Source organism: Labeo rohita, chromosome 11, assembly GCF_022985175.1.
Source record: "Labeo rohita strain BAU-BD-2019 chromosome 11, IGBB_LRoh.1.0, whole genome shotgun sequence".
Classification (NCBI taxonomy): Eukaryota; Metazoa; Chordata; class Actinopteri; order Cypriniformes; family Cyprinidae; genus Labeo; species Labeo rohita.
The window spans coordinates 1108903-1130474 of NC_066879.1; the positions used below are offsets into that span (position 1 = coordinate 1108903).

Here is a 21572-nt window from a genome sequence, read left to right on the forward strand (position 1 = left end):
TCATATCTGACTTCAGCCTTGCTAAAGAGGGAGTGGTGAGAAAACCAAAACACACGCAAACACTCTAGCGCCCTAGCAGTGCTGACCAGACATGACACACTGGAGTCCAGAAAACCATGAATAGACTCACACTTGATCACTCTCCACTCTCTATTTCTCTCAGCAGCTTGATTACTTGTCATTTGGGCAACAACTTACGGCACATTAACTCTCTCTTTCTCAGTACATAGAGTATAGAGGCAGTTTGTAAGAGGTACGTCTAATAAATGAGAGGTTCTGTGTGAATTACCCAAGCAAACTAAGAGTCTAAAGAGTTTCTCATCACACCACAAAAAGCATCTGTACTTTAATGAATAAGAGGGCACTTTAGAAGCAAAGCACATTAGCAGAACATCTGAACTCCTGTTTCACTTGTGACTTTAATGTAGATTAGATGACATTTGTTTGACCAAATAACAGAATACCAACCATCTCTAATGGGTTACATGCTTTTTCTTGCCACTTTAGACAGACAGACATGATACAGATAGACAGAAGATGTATACGGATGGATGGATGGATGGATGGATGGATGTCTGTTCTGGGTGGAGTGTGTAGGAAGTGGAAAATCTACAAGATTATTGGACACGCTCACACACCCCTTTGGCAACCTTTATAGTGCCTGTACAACACACAGGCAGTCATTCATTCGTGTCTCTCTCTTCATCCCACTCTTTACACCCAGAAATTGAAATCAGTTCGGTCCAGGCTTCACCATGTCTGCAGTGAAAGTCATGCTGTGGATGGGTTTGTGTATTTGTGTGATTCTTACTGCTAAAGCTCAAGATGTTATAACCATCAAAGATCAAAATGGTAACCCAAAACAGGTAAGGTGTTTCAGCTTCTCAAATCTATATTAAATTTCTTGGCTAAATTTCTCCTTTAGTGTTCCATGTAGTTTTAACCATACTACATTTGAAATTTGTAACCTGTTCTAACTCAGTTGATATGTATTGACTAAGGAGCAATGACATTTAGGGAATTGGTCTACTTTAACACTCTTGCCGTTTTTCATGTCTGCGAGTTGAAGCGACCCCAATAATATAATATTTAGGCCCTGGCATGCTAATTTTACCAGGGGAACTCCACCAAAAAAAATTGTCTTTTACCCCCTGGAATGCAATTTTTAATGGGGAACCCCCCTCAAAACGCAATTGGGCTACTTTGAGTAGCAATTGAGCAGGTTTTGTTGTGAAAAACCTGGCAACCCTGGGGTCATTTAACTGTTTTGTGTTCAGAACGGTGGCGCTTATGCATCTTATTTTTACATGCAGAATCCTGGTGAAAAAAACAGCATATGCTGGTAGGTATGTTCTGATGCTGGTTTAAGCTGGTCCTTCGCTGGTCAAGGACCAGCATAAACCAGCGAAGGACCAGCTTAAACCAGCATCAAAACATACCTACCAGCATATGCTGTTTTTTTCACCAGGGAAGTAAACCATTTCCTGTGCAGTCAACAGTAAAACTCCCTAGTACCTGTATGTAGTACTTCCGATTACAAACAGGAAGCTGTGAGTATGGCAAAACTGAAATACTACACAAATTTAACATGCAGCACTGAGAGGAACTATCTTTTAGGATGTTGGGGATATGCCATAATTGATGAAAGAAAACAAATTGTTATACCATGAACATGTAGCCAGTCATAGATGTGCCATATTTTGAATAAAAGTTCACTATGTGGATTCTCTAACTTTCTTTTACTACCTATCAGTCTCTCTCTCAGATAGAAGTGCAAAGTACGCGAGTGGAGTGCAAGGTCGCGTCTCGTTTTGCTCACACAGTCATGACTACCAAAGCCCTGAACAGAGCCAATGCATCGCAAGAAGTGCTTTTTGAGGTGGACTTACCGAAAACAGCCTTCATTACCAGCTTTAGCATGTTAGTCCTCCTTTCTTTACACAAGCTATAAATATATTACACTCGCAATCTTCTTTCTTTCTAGCATGCCCCAAACCAAATCCTGCCTCATGAAATATTTTGTGTTTGTTTTTTCAGAGAGATTGAGGGCAGGATATATGTCAGCGAGGTGAGGGAAAAAGAGCAGGCCAGGCAGCAGTATGAGAGTGCTGTGTCATCCGGCCAGACTGCCGGCCTGGTTAAGTAAGTGCAGGTCAACTACAAAGCTCTGGAACGCTGACAAAGTACACATTTACTTTTGCAGCATTTGCTAATCCCACTTATCAGTAATGAGAGTTGTTTTTGTTTTTCAGGGCTTCGGGGAGGAACATGGAGAAGTTTTCTGTGTCCGTGAACATCGCTCCCCAGAGCCGCGTCACCTTCACTCTTACTTACGAGGAACTCCTGAAACGGCGTCTTGGCAGCTATGAGATCATGATAGGTGTCCAACCGAAACAGCTGGTTCAGAATTTTGAGGTTCATCATTACATACACACTTTCATTCACAGTTGAAATATTTACATATTGTAAGCTGTTACATCAATTGTGTCTCTCTTCCACAGATTGTGGTTGATATCTACGAACCTAATGGAATTGCATTTGTGGACGTCAACAGTACTTTCATCACCAACGAGCTGCTCCCTCTAGTGGAGAAAACTGTCACTGATAAAAAGGTTAAAAAACTTTTCAACCCCTAACACTGGTTGATTGATATGGAAGCCTGTTTACACCTTACACTCTTAAAAATAAAGGTTTCAAAAGGGTGTTTTTGCAGTGATGCCATAGAAGAACTGTTTTTGGTTCCCCAAAGAATGTTTCAGTGAACAGTTTCTAAAAAGAACCATTTTGAAGAGCATTTAAAAAAATCTAAAGAAGCTTTTTCAACTATAAAGAACCTTTTCTGCATTTGAAAGGTTCCATGGATGTTCAATGTTCTTCGTGGAACCATTGATGCCAATAAAGAACCTTTATTTTTAAGAGTGTAGTCAAACAAAAACAACACAAAAAACCAAACCAAACTAAATAAAACTTGTAAGTTAATATCTAGCATTTGCAACTTCATATTTTGCATTTGCAACTTCATGATTTCATAAATTGACTGCTTTGTGTTCTGGCTATAAATAGATTATTTCTCAGGCAGGGGCAATTTAGTTTTTATTTTTCCGAGCTTGCAGCCCTTTATGTCAGCACGCCAAATATTTCTTTTAAAAGTTTATTATATGCAAGTGTGACCCTGAATTGAAAATCTGGAATCTAAGGGTGCAAAAAAAAAAAAAAAAAAATCTAAATATTGAGAAAATTACCTTTAAAGTTGTCCAAATGAAGTTCTTAGCAATACTTATTACTAATTATAAATTAAGTTTTGATACAATTATGGTAGAAAATTTACAAAATATATTTACTTAATATCCTAATGATATTTGGCATAAAAGTAAAATCAATAATTTTGACCTATACAATGTATTGTTGTCTATTGCTACAAATATACCCGTGCTACTTAAGGTTTTGTGCTCCAGAGTCACATATATTGTAACTGCAACTCATAATTGCACATTTAGTTTATATCTCAAACGTGAAACTTAATTTTCCACAGAAAAAGTAGTTTATATTAAACTATAACATGTTTACATGCCAGTTTATATCTTATTCATTCAAACAAAACAAAAAACACAAAGCCAAACATAAATAAATAAATAAACAAACAAACAAAATTATTGAATTATAACTATTTCTTGTAATTGTAACCATTTCTTAAAATTGCAAGTTAATATCTTTTAATTGCGACTTCCTATTTCACAATTGACTACTGTGACTACTGTGACAGTCATGCAGCAGACAGTTTCTCATTTTACCAATAATTAGCCTAAAACACTTTAGTTTTTAACTACTAGAGAAAACATTCCAGTTCTGCTCAGTTGATTGAACATTGATCCTGTGTGATTGTCCTCAGGCACACGTGTACTTCTCTCCTACACTGGATCAGCAGAAGAAATGCTCAGCCTGTGAGGAGACATTGATAGACGGGGATTTAATCATCAAGTATGATGTGAACCACCCACAGGATATAGGAGAAATTCAGGTACAGTATCAGCAAAGCCTTTTCTCACAATGAATTTCTTGCTAACCGTGCCTTATTCGGATGGTGCTGTTCTCGTGTTTCTGTTTCAGATAGTAAACGGCTACTTCGTGCACTTTTTTGCCCCAGATGATTTGCCACAAATGCCTAAAAATGTGGTATTTGTGATAGACCGATGAAGCAGGCGAGTCACATGATGAACACATCCCTATACTTTCCTCCTAGTTTGTACATTTGAATCATCTGCTGATTATCTGTTTGCAGACTCGAGAAGCTCTGATGACCATATTAAGTGAACTGTATGAAGATGACTACTTTGGGCTGGTCACATTTGATGACACTATAGAGTCATGGAAACCATTTCTTAGCAAAGCTACACCAGAAAATGTGACGGCAGCGAAAGAATTTGTCCAGACTATTGAAGCAAGACATTGTAAGTATGAAGAAAATAAATGGACTGTAAACTCAGCACAAATTGAAATCTTAAAACTAGCTGTAACTAGATGCCTGTATTTTACAGTAAATTACTGTATTCAACTTTCTGTCATATGTTTTCTTTAGTGACTGATATAAACAAAGGCCTTATGTATGCGGTGGAAATGCTCGCCTCAGAAAAAAGTGACTTCTTCCCAGACATGTCCATGATCATTCTACTAACTGATGGCCGACCAAGTGCTGGTGTGTATTGAATACAAAACTGTTTTAAATACTTTTTCTTTGGTAATAATTAATAAATGAATGCTGTCTTTGTTGGGCATGCAGTATGCTGTAGAACAGGAGTTTTCAAACAGTGTACAAGGAAGTGTAATGGCTTCATAGAAAAAACAATCAGAGCAAAATAGATAAAATAAATATATAATAGATACAATACTTAATCTTTTGCAACATATAAGCACACTTTTTTTTAATTATAAGAGTTCAACACATGCTGTAGTATTCGCCTTTGCAAATACTTTTAAGGCATTGCAAAAAAAAGGACTAAACATCTGATGTTAAAATTAAAATCTAAATGCAGCCTAAACAGACCTAGCACCTTTTATAATATCGTTAATGCTTATTATGTGAGTAATGTTGAGAAAAAGAGTTTGGAGAATACAGTTCACTGCTCTGGAAAAAACTGGCAGTTTAAGCTTTGCGTGGCTGCATATTGAAAACACTTGTTTTATTACTTGAAATTTGGTTTTATTCTTCAATAAGTGTATTTTAAAAAGCTATTTCATTAGTTGCAAAATATTTGACTACACTCTACAAAATATTTTGATTTCAACTGTTTACATTTTAAGCAGTTGATAGTTCACCCCTTCTGTTGAACATAAAGGCAGATATTTTGAAGAATGTAAGCAAACTGTTTCTGGTCCCCACTGACTTTCATAGTATGGAACAAAAATACTATGAAAGTCAATGGGGACCAGAAATTGTTTGGTTACCCACATTCCTCAAAATATCTTCTTTTGTGTTCAGCAGAAGACAGAAATTCACGCCGGTTTGGAACAACTTAAAGGGGAGTAAATGTTGACAGAATTTTAATCTCTGGGTAAACTACTTAAACAGAAATCAACATCCTGGATTTTGAGATCCAAAATGCATAAAATGCTAAATGCATAAAACATAAGCACTATACATATAGAATCACTAAATAAATGTTGTATTATTGAATCTATGGATCTATTGGATGTCTATGGAAATTCCCAGCCCTCATAAAAAAGGTTATACATTAAATTTGGGAAACAACAAAGTGTCTATACAATATTATGTTTAATATTTTCTTAAACAGTTTATGACAATATGTAATTTACTTTATATTTTAGGAAAGATGTCTCTTATAAGAGAATCATTATATGCAAGTTTATGGCAATAAAAAGTTTGAAAACTCCTGCTTTATAAAATCCAAACTTCAATAATATTGACTGAACAATCTGCCCTGAATAATGTGTGTTCAAGGCGAGCAAGATTTATCCAAAATCCAAGAAAACGTCCGTAGTGCTATTAATGGAAGCATGAGTCTCTTTTGTTTGGGCTTTGGCTATGATGTGGACTACGGCCTTCTTGATACGCTGGCCAAGCAGAATGACGGACTCGCTCGAAGAGTCTATGAGGCCTCGGATGCTGTCCTTCAACTGCAGGTAGACATGCTCTCATCCAATAAAATATACAATTCAATTTCAATTGCCTTATATGCCTTATTTCCAAATACACCTTTTATTCAGTGTTGGGAAGGTCACTTTGAAGTAGTTTAACTATTTCAATTGCTTTCTTAAATGTAACTGATTACATTTGATTACTTTTCTAAATTTCTAATGAATGTTTTCATTATTTTTAAACATTTACTTTACGGAGGGTTAACCTTTGCCCCAAACATTGCACTCAAAGTTGCTTTGGCGGGGGAGTCTGTTGGTCCTCTGAATTTCCCAAATCAATGACCTTGTGAGTCATTAATGATTAATTAAACACACCTGCCTGTATTTTTCTAGTGATCTGGAAGACATTGATTCGCTTTAGGTGTGTTTGATTAGGGTTGGATCTAAACTCTGCAGGACAGTGGCCCTCCAGGACCAGTGTTGTCCAGCCCTGATGTAGGTTACTGAAATAACTGTGATATTAGATCTTAGATTAGAAGTGTGGCTGGTAAAGATGACTTTAGCTAGCTATCAGACAGCTAATTTGTAAAGAATGGAGATTAACATGATTAAAATACTGGATATGCACCAAGTGTTACATGGTGTGGCAGGCAAGATTAGGCAATGCCTTTACTTCTTTAATAAAAATTACACATTTTTTTCTCAGTAACTAATGAATTACAGTTACATTTATCTTGTAACAAAATTACGTAACGCCATTACATGTTACTAGTTAGCTACTCCCCAACACTGCTTGTGTTTAATAAATATAACCTGCTAGTTTATTCAGGTTCTGATCGAGTGGAAGAGCTTCTGGCCCAGATTGTTTCACCTGCCTGTTTAAAGGTCTGTGCTGACCAACTGGCTCCTGTCTTCACACAGATCTTTAACAGATCACTGGAGCTGTGCTTAGTTCCCAGCTGTCTCAAATGTTCCACCGTCATTCCAGTCCCCAAAAAGCCCAAAATCACTGGACTCAATGACTACAGACCTGTCGCTCTCATGTCTGTGGTCATGAAGGCATTTGAGAAACTGGTCCTGGCCTATCTGAAAGACATCACTGGACCCTTGCTGGATTCTTTTCAGTTTGCCTACAGAGCAAACAGGTCTGTGGATGACGCAGTCAACATGATTACATCCTGCAACACCTTGACAGAACTAGGAATTATGCAAGGATCTTGTTTGTGGACTTCAGTTCGGCCTTTAATACCATCATGCCTGACCTTCTCTCAGACAAACTGACACAGCTTGCCCACCTCCATCTGTCAGTGGATTACCAGCTTCTTGACAGACAGGCAGCAGCTAGTGAGGTTGGGTAAACTCACATCCAGGACTATCACAACCAGCACTGGTGCCCCACATGCGTTCTCTCCCCACTGCTCTTCTCTTTCTACACAAATGACTGCACTTCAAAGGACCCCTCTGTCAAGCTCCTGAAGTTTGATACTGTCATCGGCCTCATAAAGACGACTTTAGCTGAGCTATCAGACAGCTAACTCTTTGGAGATTCATAGACTTCAAGAGGAACCCCCTGCTCTCCCCCGACTCACCATCATGGGCACTGTGGCTTAAAATTCAGATTCCTGGTACCAACATCAGGACCTGAAGTGGGACATTCACATTGACTCTATTGTGAAAAAAGCCCAGAAGAGGCTGTACTTCCTCTGCCAGCTGAGGAAGTTCAACCTGCCACAAGAGCTGCTAAAACAGTTCTACTCGGCCATCACTGAGTCTGTCCTGTGTTCCTCTATTACTGTTTGGTTTTTCTACCAAAACAGACATCAGAAACTACAACGGACAGTCAGGGCTGCTGAGAGGATTAATTACCTCCAGATCTTTACACCTTTAAGAAAATCACTTGTACACAGCCCAAATTACAGAGCACTGTGCACCAAAACAGCCAGACACAAGAACAGTTTCTTCCCCCAAGCCATATCCCACCTGTTACTCAGTACTGGTCATGTGTATTTACTTAACAAATTTTTGTATATAGCACATATGCACATTCATAGTTCTGTCTATGGACATCTTTTTTTTTTCTTTCTGTATATTTTTATTACCACTGTTATTTATATTTTATTGTATATTCTTTTTTAATATTAGTGTTTATTATTACCTTAACTTTATGTATGTCTACACTATGTTTGTATTTTCTGTACTGGAAGCTCCTAACACCAAGACCAATTCCTTGTGTGTGAACACACTTGGCAATAGCAAAGCTCTTTCTGATTCTGATTCTGATTTTCTGTCTCTACAGGGTTTTTATGATGAGGTGGCTACCCCACTTCTCTTAGAAGTGAATCTCAACTATCCTGGCAACGCTGTAACTGACTTGACACAAAGTCACTTTCGGCAATTCTTCAAAGGCTCTGAGATAGTGGTAGCCGGACGCCTACAAGAACTTGAGACTGACACCATTCAGACTCAAGTATCAGCACACGGGGTAAGGGAAGCAAACTAGTAGCTACTGAATTAAAATCAGCTTGATTGTTTCATTAGTGCCATACACACCTGATTTCAGCTGGAAGACCAGTTTGTGATCAGGGGTCTAGCGATTACTGAAGAGTGGGACAGCGCGTTTCCTGATCAGGAGTACGTCTTCGGGGACTTCACAGAGCGACTGTGGGCATATCTGACTATCCAGCAGCTCTTGGATAAAAGGTCAAACATGCACTCCAATAATTCAACAATAACGTGAGAATGACTAAAGTAATACAGTGTCCAATAACATTTGTTAACAGAGAGACAAGCTCCCCAGAGGACAAGGAGAACATCACAGCTGAAGCTCTAGACCTTTCTCTAAGGTATAACTTTGTCACTCCGCTTACCTCCATGGTGGTCACCAAACCAGAGACTGAAGATGATGAAGAAGAAATACTCCTTGCTGACAAGCTGACCGAAGGTACTTGCAGTTCTGTCATGACAACTCTCGGAAGATTTTAGCATGGTAATGGATATGACAATGTTGATGAAACAGCTGCTGCTGTTGGTTATTGCTGTTGCTGTAGATTATTGCTGCTGCAAAGCAAGTGCAGGAAATTGCTACTGCCAATACATATGCCAATACGATGCTATGAGTATTTAAGACATAAGTAGCAGTTATATAATAACCCCTAGCAGATACAGGTGGAGCTGGGGAAGGTGGAGGGTTTTTTTCAGGGGAACTCTGCCAAAGGGTGTAGTGAATGCTCACCAGCCATTTAAATGTAAACCAGCAAGCTAAATGCATATGCAACATCAATATCATCTGTGAGTATCATCAGTTTGCATTAACGACCCATCAGTCTGTGCCATCTAGAGTTTCATGACAGAACTTGGCTTTTTTTTCCTTCTACTTTAAAGAGATTGTCAATTCTGTCATCTTTTACTTACCCTCATGTTGTTTCAAACCTGTATGATTTGCATTTTTCTACTTTTCTATTTTAAGATTTTAGCCTGATAAGTCTCATAGAGCCTAAAGCTGAAACTACAAAGGGTAGTGGAGGTCCATTGTCCATTATCAATAATGTAGCAATTCATGAAGTACTAGTTACTAGTGGTCACTTACAAACTAAGCTGGTTTATTGGTGTATCCAAAGTTCAACTTGAAATCCATGTTGGGAAATGTTTTGCCTCATGCATCCGTCACACAAAATTGCACACACACTCACTTTAATGTCTCAGTTTACTTTGAAATAAAGCATGCAACACATGAATAACTAGAGCTTTTTAAAAAAAAAAAGTCCCTAAGAACTTTTTCCAGTAGTCCACTGACAGAGTGTCATGTCCTTGGCAAGTCTAGTTCAGAAAATGGAGGTGTTCTAAACTTTTAACTGGTAGTTTATATGCAGTTTACAGGTATGTAATCAAAAATTGATGCCAAACTCATTTCCAAAGGTACCTCTAAACCTCACCAACTAAAAACAAATCCAAGAACTAGTTCTTCCTAGAACCTATTCATTGTGCCAGCCTTGGACCTCTTAAACCTACTCTACCTTAGTTTCCTTGTGAACTGATAAAAACTATTACGTAACTCTCAGAATTTGTTGATTTGCATATCTATTTTATTTCATAGATTAGGTTCTGCACAATACAATGGATGTACAATTCAATGGAAAAAGCAATACTGAAATTATGAGTTCTTTGTGCTTGAATTTTAAAATTACATTGCTGATGGCCTAAAAACATGACTGACTGAAGCAACAATTTATTGCAGAGATGCTAATGTGTTTTTTTATTATTATTCACAGAGCAGCGAGAGGATATAACAGAACCAGGTAAGAGGAATTTGTCTGGTACATCATCATTGTAAATATTAAAAAGTATCTTCTCCTGTCTTACTTGTGTTACACAATCTCTGGAATGAAAACTTTGTATCTCTTTCTCACAAAACACACATTTGAAGATGTAAGTGCCCTCTACGTTCAACCTCAGTTGTCTGTCAGTCGTTGCCGTGGTCAAGGATTAAAAGCAGATGAACTATCATCTTCGTATTTTGGTGAGAAGTGATATCATTGAATATATTTTAAATAGAACTCTTAGAGAAGAAAAATATCTTACGTTGCTTGTATTTGACTCTTGAATTTGACTGGCCAGTTGATGGAGATCCACACTTCATCATTGAGCTGCCAGATCAGAATGACGCTCTGTGCTTCAACATTGATGAAAAACCTGGTACCATCTTCAACCTGGTTAGAGACCCACTTACAGGTGATTCATTCTGTCAAAAAAAAAAAAAAAAAAATATTTAGATGTGGATAATTGTGACTGGGTTTATTTCTTTCTTCTCATACTGAATCTTATTCAGGCATTGTAGTGAATGGCCAGATCATTGGAGATAAGAAGGTCATTCCAGGGAGCAAGATGCACACCTATTTTGGGCGCTTTGGGATTGTTCATGAGAAGTTTGGTATCAGATTGATGGTGAGCACAAAGGAGATCTCAGTGTCTGAAGATGGAAAACAAGTAGATTTCTCCTGGACTAACAACAAGACTTTAAATGGACTGAAGTAAGTGAAAGAAATACAGTTACATTAAACAGTGATTAAGGGATAGTCTCCCCCAGAATTTTCATTTTGGCATGAACTATTCTTCCATGAGAATTACATTTTGAGCACAATCCTCCATCTTTTGCTTTCTCCAGTATGGATCTGCAGGTGATCAAAGATCGCAGTTTAACGGTGACCCTAAAGAACTCAGTCAAGTTTCTTATTATCCTGCACAAAATCTGGGAGAAGCACCCGTACCATCAAGACTACCTCGGGTTCTACACCTTGGACAGTCACCTCTTTTCAAACAATGTCCATGGCCTGCTTGGTAAATGAGATATTCTAAAACATTTGCAGTAAAACTGTTCTTAGATGAAACTCTTTAAATTATACAATGAATCTTTGGTCATCCCCACTTTCAAGGTTTGCTTGTATTTCCAAACATTTCACAAATCATTAGTTGTGTACCAAATGACGTGCCTGTTGAAAAAAAAAAAACAGCATATGATGGTTAGGCAGGTTTTGAAGCATGAATTCTGGTTTGAGCTGGTTTAAGATGGTCATGTGCTGGTCCTAAACTGGTCCTAAGCCACTAGCTCCTGCTCAGGACCAGCACATGACCAGCTTAAACCAGCTCATGACCAGCTAAGGACCATCTTGAACCAGCTCAAACCAACATCCATGTTTCAAAACCTACCTAACCAGCATAGGCTAGTTTTTTTTTTCAACAGGGGTACTATACTATATGTATACTACGTACTCTCTACGAACCTGTTCCTGGAGAGTTGATGTCTTGCATATTTCAGCTCCAACCTCAATCAAGCACACCTGAACAGCTAACCAACATGTGCAAGGTTACTGAATAATTGCATGCAGTGTGTTGGAACTGAAGTCTGTAGGACAGTAGCTCTCCAGAAGCAGAGTTGGAGATCCCTGATCTAGTGCATGAATTTATAAGGTTATTTTGTGATCCAGAGTCAGAAAAGTGCCTTCCCTCCGGTAAGTAACATTTTAGGTGAAGCTGCAGTGCATTAAGTGTCCCAACATTATCCATACATCTCAAGTGCACTTTTTCTTTTTTGAAGTAAAAAGAAAAAAAAAAAAAAAGAACAAGTCACAAAGTCTTGCTGACAAGCATTATTAAAATGCTACACGATACCAATGGCCAATATCTAATAAATGCCCAATGTTAAAATTCTATATTATGTTGTTTTAATAAAATTGGGAACCATGACATTATCACATACAGTGTAAATCAAATTATTAAACTATCAGCAACAACTACTATCACTTTAAGTGTTGGATGAAAATGTTAATAATAACTGGAGTAAGTTTTAATAATAGAAACTTTCAAAAAATCTTACTTACTTGAAACATCACTCCTCCCAGCTCATTTACTCTTATCCTGACGTTAAACGGGTAGTCAACCCCAAAAGGAAAAATTACTGTAAATTTACTCAGGCCATGCAAGATGTAGGTGCCTTTTTTTTCTTCAGTAGAACTGTAAAGATTTTTCAATAAAACCGTGGTCCTTGGTGATTCATAAAATTCTCCACAAGCATCTTAAGGCAAAAAGGGAGGTCTGATTCTTTCTCACAAACTAGTTTGCAAACTGGACAGTTCGTTTTAGTTTGCAGATTCAAATAACTGATTCACCAGTTCATTTATGTTGTTGTAATTTTTTTCTTAGAGACTAGAAGACGTTTTGGATATCTTGAGTTTCTCTTTATTCGATGCAAAACTGCAGTCATGTCTGCCTGACAAAATCTCAGCACAGTAGAGTATTAGGTTTAGAGGTGGAATCAATCTAAACAAAGCAGCAAAGCAGTATAGGAAATCAACCCAGTAAAAATTTTTCCCAGCCTTGATCTATTTAGCATACAAGTGCCATTCAAATGCATTCTCAGGCAAGTTGTACCTGAGCTTAGAATTTTGGGCTACCAACTGAACCGCATAAAGGAAAAAGGTTACTGTCTCAGGGCCTGAGCTGCCTGCTCTTAGACTGTCACAATATACATAACATTTTCAGTTCATGTTGTTATACTGGAACCTAGCATAGGATCAGCATATTTTAAACCGATTCTTAAATTTGTAATCCCACAATGTAATCACGCAATTATATTAAAGCCACCCAAAAATGATGTTAAACTGACATATTTGACATGTCTAAAGCATATAATGTGAATATACTCGTCTTCATCAGCTCACTTTTGAACACAGACCATGAGAAACCATAAAAACTTTCATTTGGCCTCTTCATTCAAGTGGTCAGTTCATGCAAATTAGCATCTCATCGGTCTTTGGTCCGAACCGAACTGTTTCCTCAATTCAATGACTGTTGGAGGAACTAAAGCACTAAATGAGTTGGCAAAAACCAGCATCACAGAATCATATACACTGGTATTTTGATTTCGAGTTTTGATTGAGTAATCTGTAGACGTGTGCTGCTTGAGCTGCAAACATGTTTCAGATTGTTCAGTTTGATTTGGTGAACTGCTTCAACCTGTTCACGAAAAAGAACTGGTTCAAAAACACGATTTGTTTGTGAACCGAACATCAGTCCAGACCATTTGCCCGAGGCTCTAGATTACAGGCAATAATGTTGTAAATAATGTTGTTTCTTGCACCAACCAATTTGTTTCAATTCATAAGACTTTAATATAAGTTATTTTTGCAAGAACTATCCCTTTAACAACAGCTTTCTTTGGATTTTTTCACTGCAGGTCAGTTCTACCATGGCGTGAAGTTCGAGGTCAGTGACTTGTTTCCAGGAAAGGACCCTGATAAACAAGATGCCAACATGTTTGTGAAAGGACACAAGCTGACGGTTACCAGGTGAATGAAAATGAACATAAAACTGCATTGTTGAATTCACACCTGAAGAGAGAGGAAATTAATTCTGATTTTCATTGAATCCCACACGACTCCAGGGGCTGGAAGAGAGATTTCAGACAGGATGTGAAGAACGGAGAAAATGTGCCCTGCTGGTTCATTCACAATAACGGCACGGGGCTCCTCGATGGAGTTCACACAGACTACATCGTCTCCAGTCTCTTACAAACAATATAGACAACATCTGTCGCTCAAGCGACCTTTGCACTACACACAAAGTACATGTTGCTTTAATGAAGTAGTCTTAAATATATAAGATGTGATGGTTTCATTTGGATATAATGCGAAATCTTACAAAGCTGTAAATGATAGTAGTTGTTTTACATATATATTGTCATTCATTGACCTCAAAATAAACTGCCTGTCCACACACGTCTTGTGTTTCCATCCTTCATCTTTACATCCAAAGGCCAACATGAATGCTAGATCAAGAAAAATTGCTTGAGGAAGAGCAATATCTACAGTTTAGGAACAAAAGGCGCTGCCTCATTTGATCAACAGTTTAGGAACAAATGTCACAACCCCCACTCCCACTCAAACAAGTATTTACTCTGGTACAAAGTGTACGCAGTTTTAGAGTGTCTGAGTCCTGGGTGCAACAGAGTAGACGTTCACCATGTCTGCAGGGTGGATAATCTGCGTGTTTGTGTGCGTATGTTTTTCTTCAGGGTCTTTTGAGAGCCTGTTCATCTCAAAAGGAACTGAGCAATGGGTAGGTCTGGTTTTGTTGTCATTTACTTTTGTTTTGCTGCACTAATGAAATTATCAGTAATTCTGAGGTACAGTATGTCTTTAATGTCAATTTAGTATAAAAAAAAATGGGAAAATATCCATCATAGTTTAGTCGTGACAGATTTATCTGTACAGTCAGAGGCCTGCACAGACATTTTGGAAACAGATATTCAAGTGAAAAAGGAACCCCTCTTATAATTTTGTAAAAATAAAGTTACATACTGTTAAACTTTCAATTAATTATGTTGTAAATATAACAGTTTGAATACAGACATGAAATTAAAAATGAAATGATATATATTGACTCACCAAATTTGTTAAAAAATACTGAATTCAAGAACAAAACATCATTGTGTTTCTGGGATACAAAAAAAGAGTCAAAATGTATAATGTTGCATCTAAAAGTGGTCAGTTAATATAGTAAATATATTAGAACTAGAATTAGAACTCACATGCAGTTGTGAATATATGAATTTATTTTTTACAGAATTTATTTTGTGCCAAGGGCCAAATTTAAATAAAAAATAAAATATAAAATAATAATTAAAAAAGGGCTCTTATCCAGTCAGAGGCCAAAAAACTCTTTAGGTGTATGTGTGCATGTGTCTGTAATGTGTCCTCTTGTGTCCCTCTAGGTCAGTGATACCAGCACCACCAGACTTTTAAAGGTATTGCAACAATGTTGCTAAAAGTTTTATATGCCAATAGATTTTGAAAGCAGTGGTTCTCAACCAGGGGGACGGGGCCCTGCGGGGAGCCTCAGCCAAATTACTTAATTTCTGTTAATTAAAAAATATATATATAAAAAAAATACAGTTCTGTCATAATTACAACAGAAATACCAAAGGGAAAATCTTTAAAAATGGAGACCCTACAAGTAAAAATGGTTGAGTACCACTGATGTACAGTACTGAAATTATATTTCAAGAATTAGAAAGGTGTCAAAGAATTCATAATACATGCAGCCTATAAAATCTCCTACATCTAAAATGAATTTTCTAATTGTCTCCTCACAGAAGCGAAGTGTGAGCAGTGCTGAGGTGAGAACTGTTCGTTACATCGCACACAAGTTTGTCTGTGATTTAAAAAAATTCATTTGAAAGGATTATATGCATTTACTGAGCTATTATGTTTTATTAAATTGATTTATTATTCATTTAAACAAATTTAAGACATATTAATATATTCTACTTGAACAAAATGAGTACATTAATAGTACAGGTTGTTTAACATATATGTGACCCTGGACCACAAAACCAGTCTTAAGTATCACGGGTATATTTTGTAGCAATAGCCAACAATACATTTTATAGGTAAAAATGAACTATTTTTCTTTTATGCCAAAAACCATTAGGATATTAAATAAAGATCATGTTCCATGAAGATATTTTGTAAATGTCCTCTGTAAATATGTCAAAACTTATTTTTTGTTCAGTGATATGCATTGCTAAGAGCTTCATTTGGACAACTTTAAAGGCATTTTTCTCAATATTTAGATATTTTTGCACCCTATTTTCAAATAGTTGTATTCCGGCCAAATATTGTCCTGTCCTAACAAACCAGGTCACATATTCTAGCTGATGCTGATCTTAACTAGCTCAACCTCTATCCTGAATGGCTGCAGTCTAAGTCAATAAACATAATCGCAGTTGAACAACCTTTCCAAACTTTCCAAGTTATGTAACAGCTCTAACACTCCTTATTTGGTTCCGTGTTTTTATTCCTCCGTTTTTCAGATAGAGGTGCAGAGCGTGAAGGTGGACTGCAAGGTGACATCACGCTTCGCCCACACGGTCATGACCACCAAAGCTCTCAATAAGGCCAACGTCTCACAAGAAGTGTCCTTTGAGGTGGAGTTGCCCAAGACCTCCTTCATCACCAACTTCAGCATGTCAGTACTTTCCCATCAGTTTGCAACTCAGTTTGAGAAATGATTTCTACCTTGTGACACAATTTTTGGATTTTTTAGGGAGATTGATGGCAAGACATACACAGGTGTGGTGAAGGAAAAAGAGAAGGCCAAGGAGCAGTATCAGAAGGCCGTGGCATCTGGACAGACTGCTGGTTTAGTCAAGTGAGAAGAGAAAAATGTGAACTTTAAACTGCTGTTGTGCCCATTTTCGACCCCTGCCAAATTATTACCCCCTCTCGCTGAAATCGCTACCTGATTTGCCTAATCCTAACTCCACCCCTAATCCTAACCCCTCCCCCACACCTAACCCTAAACCTACCAGTACTAGGGGGGTAGTAATCTGGCGGGGGTCAGAATTTGGCATAACACTGCTTGTTGCTAATGTACTAACTAACTGGTGTTCTGGCGTTCCAGGGCTTCGGGCAGAAAAATGGAGAAGTTTTCTGTTTCTGTGAACGTCGCAGCAAAGAGCACTGTCATATTCATTCTCACCCATGAGGAACTTCTTCAGCGACAGTTTGGCAAATACGAGCTCATGATCAGAGTCAAACCCAAACAGCTGGTCCAGCACTTTGAGGTTCATTACTAATCACAGATTTTATAACATATATCGGACCCTGGACCACAAAACCAGTCTTAAGTCGCTGGGTTATATTTGTAGCATTGTATGGGTCAAAATGATTGATTTTTCTAATCATTAGGAAATGAAGTAAAGATCATGTCTCATGAAGATATTTTGTAAATTCCTACTGTAAATATATCAAAACTTAATTTTTGATTAGTAATATGCATTAGTAAGAGCTTCATTTGGACAACTTTAAAGGTGATTTTCTCAATATTTAGATTTTTTTGCACCCTCAGATTCCATATATTCAAATAGTCGTATCTCAGCCAAATATTGTCCTATCCTAAAAAAAACATACATCAATGGAAAGCTTGTTTATTCAGCTTTCAGATGATGTATAAAGCTCAATTTCTGAAAAACTGACCCTTATGACTGGTTTTATGGTCACATATATGAAAAGTATGGTACACCTGATTTCACATTAAACTTAAAATAGTTATGTTAAAGAAACAGTTTACACAAAAATGAAAATTTGCTGAAAACGTACTCACCCACAGGCCATCAAAAATGTAGATGAGTTTGTTTCTTCATCCGAACAGATTTTAAGCGTTCGGATGGGTGCCGTCAGAATTAGTGTCCAAGCAGCTGATTCACTTGACAAAGCAATATTATGTATTGATGGATTTGGTTACTAGAAAAACGCAGCTTTTCGCTTCACGAGACGTCAACTGTTTTCCCACCATTGACAAAATTTACCGGCGTTCAGTGTTTTTACTGTTATACAATAGGAGGCGTCATTACACATCTGAAACAATATTAAAATAAAATCAAAGCTGCCTAATGTTCTTTTTTTTTATAAAGGCAGGACAATTTGTTGCTACAAGTTGCTAAATGACGTTGTGATGCGATGACATCATCATGTAATCACAACGCAAAACTGCATAGAATATTTTTTTTTTTTTTACCTGAATTTAAAATTACACATTGTATTTTGTGTTCTCAGGTTATAACTTTAACAATTATCAGTACCTTTTCTATTTTTTTTTTTTTAACTGATCAACAAGTGCAGGTACAAACTAATAACAAGGTGTTATCATAAATGAACAATTTTTATAGAACAATTCCATCTAGCAACTTAATTCATGTGATATGTGTACTGCTAGACACCTTTGATTTCCAATTGTTGTGCCTTTTTATCATTTGATAACAGTTGCTAAAAGTTGTCAAATAGATTTTAAAAATAGCTAAATCTGTTGCTAGGTGCATTTTGAAAAATTAGTTGCTAGGGTAGTCTGAAAAGTTGCTAAATCTAGCAACAAAATTGCAACACTGATCCGGATGTAGTCTGTGACAAAACGCAATTTTCTCAGCTTTTTGTTCAAAATGTTTTTTTATTATTATTATTTTTTAATTTTTTTTTTTTTATTTTATTTTTTTTTTTTTCAGGAAAATTACCCATGCATTAGAGTGTTTACAAAGTGTTTTTTTTTTTTTTTTTTTTTTAAATGCAAATGATTAAAAAATGCATGAAGGTAGAATCATATTTTTTGGTTTTTGGTTTTTAGTTTTTTTTAAAGCAGAGACTTTTATTTCTTTTGACATATTGTTCAAATATTATTCTGTATGACATAAAATATTGTGAAAGTGATCAAAATGCTGAAAAAACAAAAAAATATGATTCCACCTTCATGCATTTTTTAATCATTTGCATAAAAAAAAAAAAAAAAAAAAAAAAAAAAAAAACTTTGTAAACACTCTAATGCATGGGTAATTTTCCTGAAAAAAAAAACATAAAATAAATAAATAAAAAATAAAAAATAATAATTAAAAAAAAAAACATTTTGAACAAAAAGCTGAGAAAATTGCGTTTTTGTCACAGACTACATCCGGACCAGTGTTGCTAACTTAGCTATTTTGTTGCTTGCAAAAAAAAAAAAAAAAAAAGCTGGCAGGGAAAAAGCTAATTGATGGACTGGAGTGGTGTGGATTGCTTGTGGATTATTGTGATGTTTTTTATCAGCTGTTTGATAAAATTTTGACTCTACATTCTACAGTTTTACATTTCTCCAAATCTGTTCCCATGAAGAAACAAACTCATCCACATCTTCAGTAAAATTTCAGCAGATGTCAAAATTGTGTCTCTCATCCACAGATTGTAGCAGATATCTATGAACCTCAGGGAATTGCATTTGTGGACGCCTACGGTACATTCATGACCAATGAGCTGCTCCCTCTTGTGGAGAAAACTGTCACTGACAAGAAGGTGATCAATCAAGTATCTTTGCATGGATGGATACAACCTTATACTATATATCATATAATAATGGTAGCAATGATAATGCTAATAATTTTGTCCTGTGTTCAGGCCCATGTGTCCTTCTCTCCAACACTGGATCAACAGAGGAAATGCACTGAGTGTGACGGGACATTAATTGATGGAGATTTCTTCATTAAGTATGATGTCAACCGTCCTCATGACATCGGTGATATTCAGGTCAGATATCATTGAGATGACAAAAAAAGTGTGAAATCATGTAAAATGTTCTTTACTCATTGTGCTTTTCCAATAAATAAAAATTGTCCAAAAAAAAAAAAAACTGTTAATAATACGTTTATCATCTACAGATTGTGAACGGATACTTTGTGCATTTTTTCGCACCAGCTAATCTTCCACGAGTACCAAAGATGGTTGTTTTTGTGATAGACAACAGCTACTCTATGGTGGGAAATAAAATGGCACAGGTGAGTTTTGATGTCTGTTAGATGAGAAAAGATGTTTTTCAGTTTCAGATTGTCAGTAGTTTGGACTTTTGTCTGTGTTTGTTGTCAAAATAAGACTAAAGAGGCTCTGGTGACCATTCTGGGTGAACTGCCAGAGGAGGACTACTTTGCCATCATCGTATTTTCAGGCTATTTTGTTGTATGGCGGCCACATTTAAGCAAAGCAACACAAGAAAATGTAAAAGCAGCCCAGGAGTATGTCAAAACGATTCAAGTTTTTGGTGGTAAGTATGAATATGAAATATACAAGGCATTGAAGTTTTCACTGAACAAATTCTAAACGATTAATTGTACATAATCCACATGGAAACATTATATAAAGCAAAACAGTACAATGCACAGTGACTAAGAATGAGCTCACTGAGGGTTCAAAGTTCTCTAAAGCTGCAGTGAGAACAGCAAAAGTCATGTGCAAATGTTCACATCAAAAATAACTTAATCAAATAATCAAATACAAAATGTTGTGACATGAGCATTTTTGTTTTTGTCTCAGGTACTGAACTGCATAATGCTGTCATTCATGGCGTCGAGATGCTGTATGAAGAGCGGCGTAACGGTACAGCCCCAAAGAACATGGTGATGATGATCATTTTGCTGACTGATGGGGAACCAAACAAATGTATGTATATGCACGTACTAACAACTTCTTCTGAAAACTTTCTATGATTTTTCTTGAGGAACAACATTGTCTAGAAGTACACTGCCCTCCAAAAGTTTAGAAACACCCCTGGCAAAGTGTGGTTTTGGACGATATCAGCATAAACCTTATCATTTTTTTGGTTATGTAATTTGATGACATAATAATGGCAATATATACATGTCAAAGTCAGACATGCCCCTTTGTCAGCTGTGATGCCTGGTTACTGGTTTAAACTTGGCCCAGGTTTTTAAAAGATTTTTGGGTCAGCAACACCTGAATAGCTTCAACAATTGATTGCCAATTAAGTTTAGAATATAATGAATTTAGGCCCAAATTATGCAGAGCTGTAATAGCTGCTAATGCTGGATATTTTAATGAATCAAAAATTTAAGTTTTTTCTATGTATAAACTGTTTATGTAATAAAATATGTTTTGGTAGTTTGTGTTGTCCCTTATCAGTGCAAAATTATCTCAAATTTAAAAGGATTCATGCCAATATTGTCTAAAACCCCACTTTTTTAGGGCGTTTCCAAACTTTTGGAGGGCAGTGTATCTTTTAAACAGCCTTAGTGTCATTTCCATTATCTTCTTCAGAGAACACAAGGGAGAACACAAAGAAGATGTAGCTCAAGATTATATTTATCAATCAGTTATTCATGGCTGTTGTTGTCTGTGATAGTATTCATAAATCATACTCATTTTTTAGATCCAAGATCTCTTCCTGAGATCCAAGAGAGCATTCGTAATGCCAATGATGGGAATATCACAATCTTCAGTTTGGCCTTTGGTAATGATGCCAACTATGGATTTTTGGATACTTTGAGCAAGCAGAACAATGGCCTGGTTCGCAGGATTTACGAGGACTCGGATGCTCCACTTCAGCTAGCGGTAGTGAAACTGGGTCAAAATATTGATTCCTTATAGATGAGCTAAGTAATGATTTTTTCCAAT

The 21572-nt window shown here is 36.7% G+C and overlaps 2 protein-coding genes across 2 annotated transcripts; both read left to right on the plus strand.

Moving 5' to 3' along the window:
• The first annotated feature begins 708 nt into the window (after positions 1-708).
• On the plus strand, positions 709-14344 carry itih3a.2 (inter-alpha-trypsin inhibitor heavy chain 3a, tandem duplicate 2). Its single transcript, XM_051123378.1, is given in 20 exon segments — positions 709-866; positions 1754-1920; positions 2038-2142; positions 2253-2415; positions 2502-2612; positions 3890-4018; positions 4108-4203; positions 4280-4448; positions 4577-4693; positions 5957-6138; positions 8390-8575; positions 8654-8793; positions 8874-9034; positions 10362-10388; positions 10517-10609; positions 10708-10821; positions 10919-11120; positions 11255-11427; positions 13823-13934; positions 14030-14344. Coding segments are annotated over 20 exon segments (2697 nt in total). The 5' UTR covers positions 709-755; the 3' UTR covers positions 14169-14344.
• Positions 14345-14536: 192 nt separating this feature from the next.
• LOC127172940 (inter-alpha-trypsin inhibitor heavy chain H3-like) lies at positions 14537-21572 on the plus strand. Its single transcript, XM_051122488.1, has 12 exons — positions 14537-14703; positions 15359-15391; positions 15740-15763; positions 16460-16614; positions 16693-16797; positions 17050-17212; positions 19353-19463; positions 19566-19694; positions 19826-19942; positions 20037-20205; positions 20475-20600; positions 21328-21572. Exons 1-12 carry the CDS (start codon positions 14608-14610, stop codon positions 21543-21545), a joined length of 1446 nt encoding a protein of 481 aa, XP_050978445.1. The 5' UTR covers positions 14537-14607; the 3' UTR covers positions 21546-21572.

Coding starts and splice junctions, on each gene's coding strand:
- LOC127172940 (XM_051122488.1), top strand. CDS start 14,608: ATGTCTGCAGGGTGGATAATCTGCGTGTTTGTGTGCGTATGTTTTTCT. Junction 17,213..19,352: donor AGCTGGTCCAGCACTTTGAG/GTTCATTACTAA, acceptor TCTCATCCACAG/ATTGTAGCAGATATCTATGA. Junction 20,601..21,327: donor TGATGGGGAACCAAACAAAT/GTATGTATATGC, acceptor CTCATTTTTTAG/ATCCAAGATCTCTTCCTGAG.